The sequence below is a fragment of the Cyanistes caeruleus genome, chromosome 17 (genome assembly GCF_971803275.1).
Source record: "Cyanistes caeruleus chromosome 17, bCyaCae1.hap1.1, whole genome shotgun sequence".
In the NCBI taxonomy this organism is placed as follows: Eukaryota; Metazoa; Chordata; class Aves; order Passeriformes; family Paridae; genus Cyanistes; species Cyanistes caeruleus.
In genome coordinates, this window is record NC_141717.1 from 6,641,492 (window position 1) to 6,656,548 (window position 15,057).

At 37.3% G+C, this 15,057-nt stretch overlaps 1 protein-coding gene and 1 long non-coding RNA gene across 8 annotated transcripts in view; one reads left to right on the forward strand and one right to left on the reverse strand.

Moving 5' to 3' along the window:
• Positions 1–15,057, forward strand: part of CLEC16A (C-type lectin domain containing 16A) — a 59,970-nt gene that overhangs the window by 13,455 nt on the left and 31,458 nt on the right. For all 7 annotated transcript variants that reach the window (XR_015277174.1, XM_086853650.1, XM_086853651.1 and 4 more), the window contains exons 9-15: positions 1,906–2,019; positions 7,010–7,238; positions 7,451–7,580; positions 11,636–11,736; positions 12,478–12,600; positions 13,967–14,076; positions 14,551–14,595. Coding sequence is in view for 6 of the 7 variants with exons in the window: in XM_086853650.1 (XP_086709776.1) it covers positions 1,906–2,019; positions 7,010–7,238; positions 7,451–7,580; positions 11,636–11,736; positions 12,478–12,600; positions 13,967–14,076; positions 14,551–14,595 (852 nt within the window). In the remaining variant the exon portion in view is untranslated. The remainder of the gene's footprint in view (positions 1–1,905; positions 2,020–7,009; positions 7,239–7,450; positions 7,581–11,635; positions 11,737–12,477; positions 12,601–13,966; positions 14,077–14,550; positions 14,596–15,057) is intronic.
• On the reverse strand, positions 7,897–14,593 carry LOC111935940 (uncharacterized). Its single transcript, XR_002867934.2, has 3 exons — positions 14,540–14,593; positions 9,212–9,266; positions 7,897–7,960 (listed from the first exon to the last, which is right to left on the reverse strand). It is a non-coding gene; the product is annotated as an uncharacterized LOC111935940 (long non-coding RNA).

Consider the following 15,057-nt stretch of genomic DNA (forward strand, 5'->3'; position numbering starts at 1 on the left):
CTTGAATCTGTAATTAAGTACTTATTTCTTACTTGTATCAGTTCCACCTCCTTTTCTTTCTGGAACTTATTTTCAAATTAGGAGTTTTACAGTAGACTTTTTCTGTTTTGTAGAGAAAATGCATCTGTTCTGATAATGTTCCCGGCATTGCTATGAGACTGGTTTTCTTAAATTACATTGTCTGAAAATAGTTTTGACTTGTACTCATAGAATTTATACTTCTTTTTCTTCGAACTTAGAGTTTTTAACATTCATTTTATTATGATCTGGCCCATAATTTCATCTTTTTGCTAGAAATATGGGGTTGGAGTTTTTTTCCTAGGGAAATATAATTTGATGCTTTTTAATTTAACCCTAAAAAATTGTTGTGGTGTGAGGATTATTTACCACAGATAAAACTCTGGGAGCAGCAGCTTCTTGTAACCAGAGTGATCTGCATCATAGAGTTGTATAAGGTGACCTCTTTTAAAGTCTTTGCTTTCAGTGGAATTATCAACTAGGTATCACTTCAGGATTTGTATATATGTTCTTCATTCTCTTTAAAGAAGAAAATGGAAGGAGTCATAAAGAGCTGAGAACAAATTTTGTGTATCAGAATGGGATGTGATACAGAAAATGAAGGGACTGATTCTGTGACTGGCAGAGAAACATTTTTTCCCACCTCTTTTAACCTGGAGTTTGTCTGTGGCAGGGTGGGGTCTGCCAAACCTTCTTGTTTCTGTTCCTGACACGAGACATGCTCTAGGCACTACTCTTGTATTAGAGACAAGTGCTTGAGAGACTCATGCTGGCACCTGAAAATGCACTGCTGGGATTTCTCAGCCACTGTTACAAAGGGAACATGTGCTGTTCTTAAACAGGCCTGTGGACAGTCAAGCAACGCTTGATGAACTGGCAGAAGCTCGAGTGATTTGGAGATTGTTCAAAGCACTTTTGAAGTGTGTTGTGACTTCAAAGTTATATACAGATCACCACTACATGCTAATAGTCACTTCCCTTTTGGAGGTCTGGAATGCTTCTGACTTTAATCTGAAAACCTGTGGAGAATATTTAGCTAAATATTGTCAAAGCAGTGATTAGATTTAATAACTCGGAAATTATTTGGTAATTTTACAGCTACAGCCACTGATAAGGCACCCAGCCTTGATATTCCTGGGAAGAGAATGGATATAAGCTGACAGAAGGCTATTGCAGCTGGGCCTGAGCTGGTTCTGTCCAGGAGCCAGGTGTTTGCTGGTGTTTGCAGACTTGGAAGCCTTGGCTTAAAATGGAGTAGTAGTGTAAGCAGAGAACTCTAATAAAGCACCATAGCACTTGTGCTCAAATGCTTCAGTGCTCCAGGCATTGTGGTCCTTATTCCTGTGTTCTGTAGCCACTGTGTAGCTGACACTGATTTGCTGCAATTTCAGAGCCAGAAAAGCTGCTTCTGATCCAGCTTAGCTCAGCATGGCCTTTAGTCATGAATCACTGCACAGTGATTGTGTGCACAATACTTGCTGGAGTCTGGCCAGTTGCTGGCACACAGGACTGGGGATACTGTGCACTGTAATCAGTTGGTTGTTTCTAAAAAAATAAATTTTTGGAATGGTTTTAATGAGTTCCTTGCTATAATATCACACAACTTTCCTTTCAAAGGTATTGAAGAGAGAGAATATACACTTCTCAGAAGGAGGAAAGAATATGAAGAATTAGTAAAACTAGGTAGCTTCAAAGGTAGGGAAAGTCAGATACCAGTGTCTCCTGTGTTTTAAAGAAGATTTAATGAGCTCTCAGTGTTACCAGCTGTACTTACATGTAAACTAAAGATAGCACTTAACAAGGTCAAAAGTATGTTCAACTAGTGAAATTGTGAAACTATGTATTCTCTAAATATGTCTGATATTTTTTTCTGCTCTTTTTTAATAGGTTTTTCTGATTATACATTATGCTCCATTGGTGAACTCCTTGGCTGAGGTTATTCTCAATGGGGACCTCTCAGTGTTTTCTTCTAAGGTTGAGCAAGATATACAGAAAAACTCAGTAAGTGGCCAACTGTCTCTAATTTTTTTTTAAAGGCAAAGAAAATATTTGAAAAATAAAATGAGGTATCTAGAGACTGCTAAGCCAAGGTGTTTGTTTAGGAGAGGAGAGCAGCAGCAGACTTCAGCTTTTGTTGTTGGATCATCATTTTGATGGGACACTTCTATAATCCAGTCTTCTGTGTTCAGTTTTTATCTGCCCTTTGGTAGTGAAATGAAAGTGATTCAGCACAACTTTCCTGTGAAATTTCCTTGTGCAACTTGTAGTAGAAATGAGAGACTTAAAAAAAACACTTGGCTTGAGATTTTCATCTGAATATTCACAGTGTTTTAACAGTAGAACTGATCATCTGTGGACGCACTGATTTGTGCGTCAGTGAGCATGTGAGGAGGTACCACAGAGAGAGGGGAGCATGTCACTCTGTCATTGCCCTTTTACCTTCACATTTAACCCTGGGTAGATGTTGCTAGATGCTGATGCTGTTGTTACTGGTTTCCTAGGTGTCATGTTTATAATATTTTCCCTTTTGTTGTGGCTTTCACAGTTTGTGTAATGCTTACTTGTTACCTTTTAAAAGCCTACTTTGGGGATGGTAGCAAGTAGGGGGGCATGACTTTATTGTAACAGGCCTCTGGCTGTAATTCTGTGTAAAAATTGACAATATCCCCTCTTGACTGACTGGCTAGCAGTTGGTGACTGAATGTTTAATTTATAGCAAGCAATAGATTGGTTCTCATGTACTTTCTTTCCTACTAGCGGCTATAGCTCTGGGAGTTTCAAGGGGGGAAATACATTTCAACTCCTCTAAGACACATCAGCTTTTCCAGATTTCTTTCCACTGGGCATTAGAAGCTGTGTGGACTGATCTTAGCCAGTAGCTTTTGGGTTCTGATGTTTTGTTCTGTTGACCTTGGTATTTAGAATCTAACCTTTTTTAGAAAAAAACTATGGTAGAATAGTAAAGTTGACTGAATTCTTTAACATAAAGCAATCTTTTACTTATGTTAGGAAATGTCTGATGTTCTGCTAGCTGCATACTGAATGTTGTGTGTTACTTGTGCAAAAGAAGCTTTGTTACTAGGAAATTTGTGGCAAGAGGGTGGAGTACCATTTGTTACAGAAGTGAGATTTTTCTTTTCCTGTCATGGTTACTGTACAGAGTTACAAAATACCTATAGCATGTGTTTGTGTGCTTGCACTTATGTTAGGAATATTATGGGTTTCCTATAAACTGAAGTTTGTAATACTTAATACTTGTAAACAAGTAATACTTGTTTAGGTTGCTGCTCCTTACTGGCCTTAAATATGTGTTCTCTTGACATGTCATCTTGGGGTTTCAGTTGTATCTGGACAGGTACTAAATAGGAGGGGTATTGGCCTTCTGCAGCAGACCCTTAGAGAAGCTGCCAGAGGTGGAGCTGTGTTCCAGGGAGTGCAGAGCAGTGGGTCAAGGGAAAAATTTCCATGGGAGAAGCTTTAATTTTTAGTAGCTTCAACAATATTGTTGAATGAAACCATGGAGAGGAAAGCCTACACTGTCAGAAGCCCAGTGGTGGAGATTGCACTCCCCTCCTTCTGCCCATAACCAATGTCCAGAAGAGCTCTGTGCCCAGCTGCCTGGGAGGGGAGCCATGGAGGGAGCTGCTCTGCAAGGCTGGGTGGGAACAACTACAGGCTTTGCTTGGGCTTCCCTGCTGATACACAACTCAGTGCAGGCAGGCTCAAGTCAACTGTAGAAATGAAGGCACAGTCATGTAAAGTGAGGCAATTTCTTGTTGCTCTGTGGTGGGAATTCATAGAGTGGGAAGTTGATTTTTTTGAGCATTGTTAGCCATTCCCAGGGGCTGTTCCCTGGACTGTGAGGGGAATGAGGATCATTTCTGAGTTGTCGCTGTGGTGCTTTCTGTTGCAAAGAAATTGCAAACTTCTATTGAATACTAAAACCTACTTCAGAAGTTAGTTTAGATTTTTTAAAGAGAAATGGTGAGCAGATTTTTTAATTTACTTTTAGTCTGAACATAGAATTGTTGTTTTTTTTCTTACATCAGACCCAGATTTATCATTTACTACTTCCTTTCTGTTCTAATTTGTTATGATAACCATTCTGATATTGTACTAAGCTTGTTTTAGGGATATCTGTGTATTGTGGTGAACTGCAGCTATTTATAAACCCTTGCTCTGTACCTAACACTGCTCTTCTGTTGTAACTGAGATGTCTTGATATGTTTAAGTTGAAATGTAACTGCCAGTTTCTAATTAGCAGATAATTTCTAAACCCAGACGTAAGTAAGTAGAACCTCATATCTATAATCTTTCTAATAAGATAGATTAAGATGAAATAAGGTATAGAGTAAGGACTGAGATTACTAGATGCGGTCTTGTGTCCTCTTGCTGGGACACTGAGTAAAGAACACGCAACAAAAACAAAAGATGGGAAGGGTCTTAGTTGCTGTGTATAAATGCAAAATACCCTGAGTTATTTAGGGCAAAGAGCAGTGGTAGTTGTCACAACAGGAACAGGTGATACTGTTTACTGGAAATCAATTTATGGAAAAAATGACCAGCAATTGTAACTGCCAATATCTTATGAAATGGCAGTAACCTACCCATGGAGATTTGCTGAACATCACTGGGCAGTAGTGACTGCCTAAGCTCCATTGAACAAGTTCTCAACATCATTCTTTATTTTTTCCCTGTATTTCTGGTTTTATGCATCATCAGAAGAAATATAAACCCTTATCTCACAATGAGAGTTGAATATGTGTAGGCAACAGAATGTATTTAAACTTGTCAGATATCACACTAAGGTTTACCTTACTTCCTGTGAGATCTGTTTTCCTGCATCATTCAGATGTGGGCCAATTCTACCTAGTGCGTGTTTCTTCTTTAACCTACTTTCTCCTTCCCGTAAAGGGTGTTACTGGTATTGCCTTATTTTACCATCACACATTGCACAAGATAAACCATTATTGAAAATGTGGTTGAAAGGCATTTTAAAGGTATAAACTAGCAGTACCTCAAGATGTATAATCAATTTGTAGAATAAACTAAATGCTATGTAAATGAATTTTAAGTCTAATTTTAGAATGTTTTAATTATGTAGCCTTGTTGTCTTTAGCAGAAGAGAATATTTATGTAGGGTTTTTTCTACAGCATTCCTTCTTGGAGCAGACCATGGCTCAGTGTTTACGAGCACATCAGTGTTTACTGCTCTCTTTGCATATGAGATATAAAAGGATGTTAAGTACATGCCTTCTCCATAAAGAAGTAGCTACAAGTTTCTAGGAAGCAATGCAGAAGTAAGAAGTGAATGCAGAAAGGGGAAAATGCATTATGAAACTTGCATGCTACTTTTCTGTTTTTCCCCTAAATAGTAAGACTTAAGGTGTTCTTCCCTTTTCTTATGACTTTTCTGACCAAAATCCATCAATAAAGGTAAGCTGGTCATTTTCTAACCTTCCTGTGTTGCAGTTAGATCACACAAAAAAATGCATCAGAGAGGTTATTGGGAGATACAAGTGTAGTAAATTTCACATTGTGGGGGTATTTTTGGTATTGTAAAATACTCTTCCCACTATGTTTCTTGTTTCAGTCCCAAGCAAAAAGTCACTTACACAATATTTGTATAAAACGTTTGAAAAATGTCAGAAGATTCAGAGAATCATTTTGGCCTTCTAACTTTGTAGACAGCTTCTTCCCTGATCTTTTCCTGATTTTGTTTTTATGTATAGATGTTCCTAACTCAATGAAGGGAAGGGTTTTTTCAGACTTTTGCCCTGGAGTTTCTTTGATGCAGTCACCTTGAGTGCTTATTGTACTGAGTCACCTAAGGCAAAGAATGTAATCAATTTGGTATTTAATCTAGTCTTAGTTCTTTTCTCTTGCTTGCCCTTAAATTTTTAAGCCTTTAGGCAGTGTCAGCCAAATGTGATTGAAGTACTGAGCTCTGGAAGGTAATGGAGTTTCTGTATATGTCTCGTTTAGTGTAAGCCTGGCAGAAAGCTCCAAACCATGTGTTCCACTTCTCAGTAACAGAGAGGTTTGGTTGATCAGTGTTTATGTTGCACTCTGGTGATCAGCTGGCAGGCCTAGCCAGGGAGAGAGGAGCTTAAACAACACAGCTCAGAAACAGGCTGCAAAATTGTGAAAAAACAAGTTTGTTACTCCTTTTATTTGCAGAGCTTCTTGTAGTGTCTTGGTCACTTTCTATAAGAATCCATTGTTCTGTGTTGTTAGGATGACACATTCTTGAAAATACTTTGTTTCTTCTGGGAGAGATTTGTCATCTAAATTTTTCTTGCTCAATAAAATAATATTCAGGAAAATGAGGTGTTGGTTTGCCATCTTATCCTGTGATAACTTTGGGTAAAACAGAAGTAAATTAAGTTTAACAAATGAAGTTTTGTTTTTCAGACTTGCTAAGTCAATGTCTGGAGGCGCAAAATGACAATGTAATTTGTTCCTAGTTGATGCACAAATTAATTTGATGTTGAGGGAAGCATAAGACTCAAAAAAAAAAGCAAACCAACCCAAAACCTCATAGCACAGAGCTTTGGATTTTGTCCTCGCTGCTTTAAAAAGGTCCTTGCACCTTTTAAAAGGGTGTGTTTCATATTAATACACTGCTGTCAACACACATGAAGGATTTTGCTGCCTTCCTCCTTTTTACAAAAGGTGTCTGAATTTTATGTGTACTATTTCTCAGCCCTTCAAAGAAAGGGAAGACAGTTTAAAACTTGTAGTGATGAAATAGATAGTCTGCATCCTCTTGTGTCAATGAGGCCTAGTTTTTAATGATAGATCTTTGGGGTACACTGCTTTGGAGAAAATTGTGCTACTGATGATTTGGTACTAATTTTTTGTATTTTAAAATGGATTTGAGATTCATGAAGAGTGTGCTAATTTACATTTTATATGAACTGAAGTTTCTTTATCAATTACAGTTAAAAATGCCTTGCTGTAACTCAGTGTAAATTCTTCAAATTTGCAGGCAAAGTCAAGTATCAGATGTTTCATAAAACCCACAGAAACACTTGAGAGGTCTCTTGAAATTAACAAACAGAAAGGGAAGAAAAGGATGCAGAAAAGACCCAACTATAAAAATGTTGGTGAAGAAGAGGAAGAGGAGAGAGGATCTGAAGATAACCAAGATGACCTTGATAAAAGTAAAAGCACAGAAGCAAGTTCAAAGGGCGTAAGAACAAGCACTGAAAATGAAGGTGAGTATTCCAGCAAGAAATGGTTCTTGCAGTTTAGGTCCTTTTGTTTACTAATGGTCCTAGTTGTGATTTGTTACCTGACTTGTTCTCTTGCTGCACTAGGTAAACATGGGACTATGACTTTTGTCTTATATTTTTAATACCAAACAGAAATACTTGTGATAACTTTATTTAAAATATCAAGTTTTGATGGTATGTTTTGGTTTTTTTAGAAATAGAGATGGTAATCATGGAGAGATGTAAGCTGTCAGAGCTGTCTATCTCTGCTGTGACAGAACAGAATACAACCGATGAAGAAAAGAGTGCAGCTGCTTCTGGAAGTGAGATAACAAACTGGAACAGGTATAAAGGAACTGTAAAAGATTTTGCTGAATTGCTTCCTTACCTACCCTCCCCTTAAATCTTTTGCTTTTCTTGAAGCAGATTCGAAACATCCCTTTAAGTTAAAATTACAGGTTTTTTTCTCTATCACAAGTGAGTGAATCAATACAAAAGTGTAGCCTCTCTGCTGCTCAGTTTTGGAAATGATCCTATTCATTTGTAGTTTGTGCTTTTCTTTATAGCAGTTGTGATGCATTAACTTGGTAACATTAAATTACAGAATATTAACACAACAGAAATAGAATATAAATGTTTCTGTCCTGTAATTTCTTAAACCCTTAAATTAAGATAGACGTTTTATTAATTATATTTATGGTTGCATTTGTCCATTTTGTATGCACCTATAAGGAAAAAAAACAAGGAAAATTCAGTCCAGGGCTGAATTTGGCAGAATTGAAGTAGCAATAGTTACAGGTAAACCCTTGTAACCTTTATACCATTTCCAGGGGCCATTAATATGTTTTAGGGTTATTGGAAACTTCTACTGGAAATACAGTTTATAAGTGTTTCTGGGAGCAGAAATTGCCCTGACTTCAAAGTTTAAGCTTGGATATATTGGCTATCCCTAAGACACCTTCTCACTAGGGATTTTGCATTACTGTTAATAGAATGTTAAGAAACCAAATGTGCCTGACACAAAAGTAATTGCAAATGTGTCCATTGGGAAAATGCACATGTTTGATAGGATTTAAAATTTATTTTTAAATTTGGGAAGTGCTGCCTGGTATTCCCAGAATCTCATTCTGTCTCCGTTATAGCTTTGTAGTTTAGAGTACTTTCATTAATAAAGATAACATTTAATTTCATTGTAAAAGTGAAATTAAACCTTGACTTGAACTGGCTTTAAAACACATTGTTCTAGATTATTGATAATTTGACTAAAATATGTGCCAAATGGCTTTTAGAAAGAAATTGGCAGTGAGTGCATGGAATACTAAAGTGACTGGGATGCTTGGGTCTTGAACAGTGCAGAATGCTTAAAAGTGAGCTGCCAGTGCAGTTGGAAAATGTCTGCAGTTCAAGCCTCTCTTGATCTGCAGATGTGGTCTCACAGCATTCTGCATCTTTTCTAAAAAGCGACATCAAAGAATGTGCAGAGCTAAAAGCAGTTTTAAAATAAGGATATGCTTTGGATAGGACAATTCTGGCCTTTGATTTATATGGGATTTTTTTTTTTTTTTTAAGTATCAGTGGATTAGTTGCTATAGCTTAAGATACTATGTTATATTATATGCCAAGTATAGTGTTTGAAACAGCAGCTAAATTTCTCAAGAGACTTGCTCCAGTATGTATAGTTTCTGTCCTGCACTGGTTGGAATCACGGAGCCTTGTGGATAAGGCACCATGTGAAAGTGGAAAATGCAGTGCTCTCTGCCATGCTGGAACTGAAGCTTCCACACTCGGAATAATCATTAATGCTTGTGGTGGCAGTGGCTCCTAGTGTGTTGCAGTCTTCAGTTGTGGACAAGAATAAATGATTTGAGGAACACCTGTATGGCATTTGATCTGCTGCTTTTATCAAGCCCTTAGTAAAAGACTAATAGAAGAAGAAAATGCCTCCAGAGTTAAGAAATAGATTTGAAAATACTTACCATATAGCCTTTACTATGAGAAGTGGGGATTTTTTTTAAAACAGTCCAGTAGTAGCTGAAAAATAAATGGTAAACAGCACAGATGGCAGTTAAAAATCTGCAGCTGTAAAAGCTAAGTCAAGCTTTTAATTTCCCTTAGCCCTTTTCCTACTGTGAAAAACAAAATAAAAAGCTTAACTATTTTAGGTGTAATTTTATTTTTATAGGCCTTGATACTGGAAAGTTTAAGCTTAAAGATATGTTTTAAATTAGCTTCATTTTATGAAATGCTGTACAGCAAAGCTTTTTTCCAAAGCGTGGCAAATCTTCATGCTGTGTTGTGGCTTCTGTTGCTATTTTTTTAGGCTGAAGTTTTCCTGGGTCTGTTGTGTATTTAATCTAAATGAGGGACATTGGTGAGGGGGATTCTTGGAAGTTGTTTCAGCCTCAGGTTATTGTGTCTGAGACAGATCATGCCAATAGATGCTCTGAAGAAGCATCTGGAATGAAAATGGTGCATCTTGCTGCTGTAATGATTTTTTTCAAGTTTTGTAATTTCATGAATCTAATTAGTATGTGGGGGAAAACAATGAAAAACGCATTAGACATCACAGAAGTCATTTAATACTGTGTAATATTGGTGTTAATGGAACAACTACTGTGATACCTCAGCAGCTTTGACATGGTAAAACATTGGCTTTAATGAGATTATATTAAATAGTGCTTTTATATTACAGGCTAAGGTTTAGGTTGTTTACTGTCTGCTTTTGGTCTGAAAACAAACCAAGTATTATCTTGCATTTAAATATTTTAATATCTTGGTCCTCTTTGTTCTTTAGACCTTGGAGTTGAGCTCATTTTATGGAGTGAAAAGCCCCCATCTGAAGGTGATACTTGTAGGGCTTGTTTAATGCTTAGGAAACCTGAAGGCCTCCTTAACTTGTTTTCAACATTGCTAATTCTTTAGGTTGCTTTTCCTTGAGTAGTTACATTATTTTGTGTTCTACAATATGTAAATAATTGGACTTAAGCACTTGGAGCAGTGTTGGACTTAAGCAAAGAGGGATCGCTGTCGGTGGCATTTCTGGTAGAGGAGCCATGTAATCCAGGCTCAGAAATGCACAGACGTGCACTGTGGCATGAGCTGAGCAGGGAACAGCGTGGGCTGGGATTCTGGTCACTGCCTGCTTTCAGTAAGGGTGAACACTCTGCTCAAATGAGCCTGGAGCTGCCGGGAAGTTCCAGTGCATTGTTGTGCCTTGGGCACTGTGGCTTTCCCAGGACACGTTCAGTGTGACCATGAGGGCGCCACAGGTCTGGAGCGGGGATTGAAGTGTGGTGTGTTCTGATCTCTGACAGTCCTTCTGACCCCCAGGAACCACAGCAGTGAGTCTGTAGAGCCTGCTAATCTACTGCTAGACCTGAATACAGTAAAAGGTGTTTGCTTCTGTGACTTTGCTGTTACTTTTATGTATTTTCTTTTAATGTAATTTAGATGATAAAGGATATTTTTCCTTTCACTGTTAAAGCATAGTTTAAAAGATGGGAATAAACCCTTTCCACTGTTGTTCTCCGATGGCTGTGACACTTACCTGACATATAATTTATCAGGGGCAGTTGTGAAAATATATTTAGTTTTTGCTTGTGCTCTGAACTTGAACAACTGACTGCATGCAAGCCAGCTTAAGACCAGAAGTGAAGCTGCCTTGCCATCAGGCCTGTTCTAATACCAGCTGAATCTCAGCTATATCTGATCTGTCCAAATGCCTTCTGGATTGCACTGACTTTTGTTGTCTTTCCAAGGTACAGGTAAAGAAAAGGTGAACTTAACACTGTTTGTAGCCTCCTGTATGTGTCATAGGTCACACTGTTTAAACTCAGGAAAACAAAGCTTATCTGCAATCCATAGCATTTTTTCTCTTCAAATATTCCCTCCTAATTAATTATTCTTTTCTATAGCTGTTGGACAGTAGAATTGGTGTTCTAGAACTTAACTTCCTCTAAAATTCTGGTAAATATGCTTACTTGTAATAGTAAGAACTTTTCAACTCTACTTAGCGCATGAGTTTTAAAGGAGTCTGTTTTATACAACAGTGATAGCAGCTCCTTAAATTTACTTATGTTGCACTTAAAACAAGCTCTGAAATGCTTCTGTATACTTATTAAGCAAGCTACAAACAACCCAGTACAAACAATCAATTACTGTGAAAGTATTACATAATAAGTCCTATTAAAACTCAGAATTATTGTCAGTATATAAATACAAAGCATGGCTGTAATTGAGTACTCTGCAAGAAACTCTATAACAAACTCTTGTTATAGTGCCTGAAAATGTTCATTACTGTAAATAAAACTGCCTCTTCCATCAGCTATATGTACAATGAGATAGTTACCCATTTCTCTATAGATTTTTTTAAACACTTTGTAAATTACTTCTTTCTACAGGCCTTTTCTTGATATGGTCTATAATGCACTGGACTGTCCTGAAGATGATTACTATGCCCTCTTTGTGCTTTGTCTTTTATATGCCATGTCACACAACAAAGGTAAGTGCTGTTATGTAGAGTTAACTGCAAGGCCAGGGTTGGAGGAAACTGTAAACTCAATAGTCATCTTCTGGTTTATGGGGTTTGTTTATTGCTGTCCTTTAGAATGGGAAGCAGATCCCCACGGTCCATAATTATGTATTGTTCGAAGAGGTCTCCCAGCAAACCAGTCTTTTCTGAGAAGTAACTTTGATATTTTAGAGGAATATTATGAAGAAAGATGGGATTAGTTTCCTTATATAACAAGTCAGGGAACACTTCATTTGTGTTGGGAAGGATACTAAATGGGGCTACTACAAAATAAAACTCCCATTTCTTTTAATCGTATATGAACAGATGACTTAACCACCAAATTAGAATTTAAAATCAGACTTTGATCTTCTCCCCTTTAGTCATTATGCTCTCCAGATGTACGGCTTGACTTTGATTTAATTTAGATGCAAACAGATAATCTGAGAATTTCAGAAGCTACAAAATAATTTGCATTTCACCATCCACTTCGGGATGTGTCTTCACCCAGTAGGCCCCATTTAAGGGCTGAGAATTTCCAGGGATTCATCAATGTTGTTTGGTCTTTGTTGTTCCTTCTTTTCCTTGTAATACAAAGTCAAAGCTATCTTGCCTAGTTTCCTATTGCTAATTGTTCTCTTCTGAGAAAGCTGCTGTGGTCTATTAAATGTTTGCCTTGGAGTGCACTTATGTTTTCTAATTTGCCTTTTTTGTCGTTCATCCCCATGAAAGGACTTGACTCAGTCAAGCTGGAGAGAATTCAGCTTCCAGCTCAACATGCTGAAGAGAGAAATTCATATAATCATGTCCTTGCAGAAAGGCTCATCAGGATAATGAATTATGCTGCACAACCAGGTATTATTGTTTTTCCAGGGTTTAGTTTTCCTTCCAATGTGAAATTTTTGAAGATGAAAAAAGCTACATAACCCCTTGTCTGAGGGGAAGGTGACTGTTCATCTTGCTCTTTGATGAGCAGTCTGTAGATATGGTTTGTGAAAAACTGCCATTGGCTTTTTCTTGGTTGGTGAGGAACCAGAAACTTTGGATTTGTGCTGAGTAGTTGTTTTTAGGCTCAGAACTATACAAAGATCTATTGTCTTAATTTCTACCTTCTGCACTTTGGAATAAACAAAAATTGAGATTTTGAGTGGTTTCACCTTAATGGATTTCATCCTGAAAATATGATCTGTGGCACCTTTGCTTGCAGAAATAATTCCAGTGGAGAAATAGTCTTGAAAACTATGGTGTCCTTTGCTCATAGCAGTCCTTTGTCTGTCACCTCTAGGTGGTAGCAAATTTTCTTACACTTTTTTTAACTCAAATTGTATTTTTGGTTCTGAAGTGTTTTATAGAAAATGTGGGGTTTTCTCTTCCTTTTTTTTTTTTTTGTGTGTGTTAAATGAGGGTTACAATATTCCATGACCTATTCCATGAAAATATTATTTTTGTTCAAGCCACACCTCTCCTTGTACTGCTTGCCTTAGAATTTTGAATGGGTGGAACTGGCTTTCCCCAGAAACTGACACACTATCAAATTTTTGAATGTTTCTAGAATAAAAATCGAATGTTTGTTTGACTTGCAAAACTGATCTACAGCATATTAACTTGTGCTGATGTCAGGTGAGAAACATGTTTATGTATGAAGAGTTTGTACCTACAGCAGGAGGAAGGAGTGCAAATGAGAATGTGTTTATTTAAGTAAAGGTGTATCTGGGGAGAGAAGTGCTGAGCAAGGGTGGAAACGGGGGTTTTTATTCAACTTCTGTATGCTGTGTAGAGCATCTCCTTTTCTCTTCTAAGAAAAGCTATGCCTTACTCGTATGCTATGTACAAAGCTTCCTTTCACCTTGTAACTTCATCCATCCCAAATGTCCAAGATCCTTTTGTAATTTCAGTGTAATTCCACCTGTGCTGCAGATTGGTAAATGCAGCAAAACCCAATGTTTGGGCTTACTGTTCTATAGTATTAATCTTTGCCTTCTTATGGAATGGTTCTGCTTTAAAATTTCTTCTACTTTAAATTACTCTTTCAAATCTTTTTCCTTATAGCCATCAACATTGTAAGGCAGCATCAACACTCATCCCTGTCCAGGTGGGGGATGTGACAGAGGAGCAAAGTTTGAGAATTGCAGGAAGAGTAAAAACATTAAGAGCATGGGATGATGAGAAGAGCTATAACTAAACTGCTGCTATTTTGTATGTTGAAATTTTATTTTCACAGATGGAAAAATTCGTTTAGCAACTTTAGAACTTGGCTGCCTGTTGCTGAAGCAGCTTGTGTTTTCTAAAAATGGCAGGATCATAAAAAGTGTTCACCTTGATTGTCTTGAGGTGAGTATTTTCTTTCAAACTGCCAATCACTGCATTACTGGTGTTTGAGTCTTGTAGTATAGCTGAATAATTTTTTTTCATTTCTGATTGCAATAAGCCTTAATGTGAAATTTGAGCTTCTAGAACATCTTTGCTTTGGTAGCTGTGCCGTGATCATAACCTATGTTCTGTTCTCAGCTCTGCTATTTTAAATGGTAATTTCTCAAGCAGTTTCTTTGTTTCATTGTCTCTCTGAAACTTGCGTGTTAGCTGTCCTAATAATGTAAAGAAAAGTGCTTTTGAAATAGCAAATAATAAACTCACATAAGCTGCATTTTCTTGGGTGTAAGAACTGTATTTTATCAAATTCTGGGATTAAGGCCATAAATCAGGATATTATTAGACAGTCTATTCTGTATGAGTTTTTGGGTGGGTTTTCTAATGTGACCAGTAAGTGGTGTATATATTCCCTGAAATGCATTACCTCTTTCTTAGGGTGCAAGGGAGGAAAGTGTTCATCTCCTTCGTCGTTTCTATAAGGTAAATATGCAAAATGCTGTAAGAAAAAGGTTCTTTACAGATGGAGAATGTGTGCTGCCCAGTCTTTACATAGTGACTGAAGAAGCACCTTTTTTAAGATGGGAGCTCCAAGTCTGTGAGAGAGAAGGAAATGTTCTCTTGCAGAATTCCTCTCCTTTCCACCCTTCCCATACCACCCTGACATATGTCACGAAGGGCTGTTGGAAGGCTCACAGAGTTTGTACTGGGCGTCAAGTTTATCATTGACACTAATATGGAATGTTTGGTTTGACATTACTTTTTGTTTGTATCATATCAGAAATGATGATCTAAAGTTGTAGTTGTTTTTTTTTTCCTTATTGAACACCTTTGCAGCTTTTTACCTTTGTGTCTGTGTTGCAAACAATGAAAGAAATTAAATTTTTTAGCCTTGGGCATTAACTTCTATATAAGGAGTAGTAAATCCATGTCAGATTTCAAGTG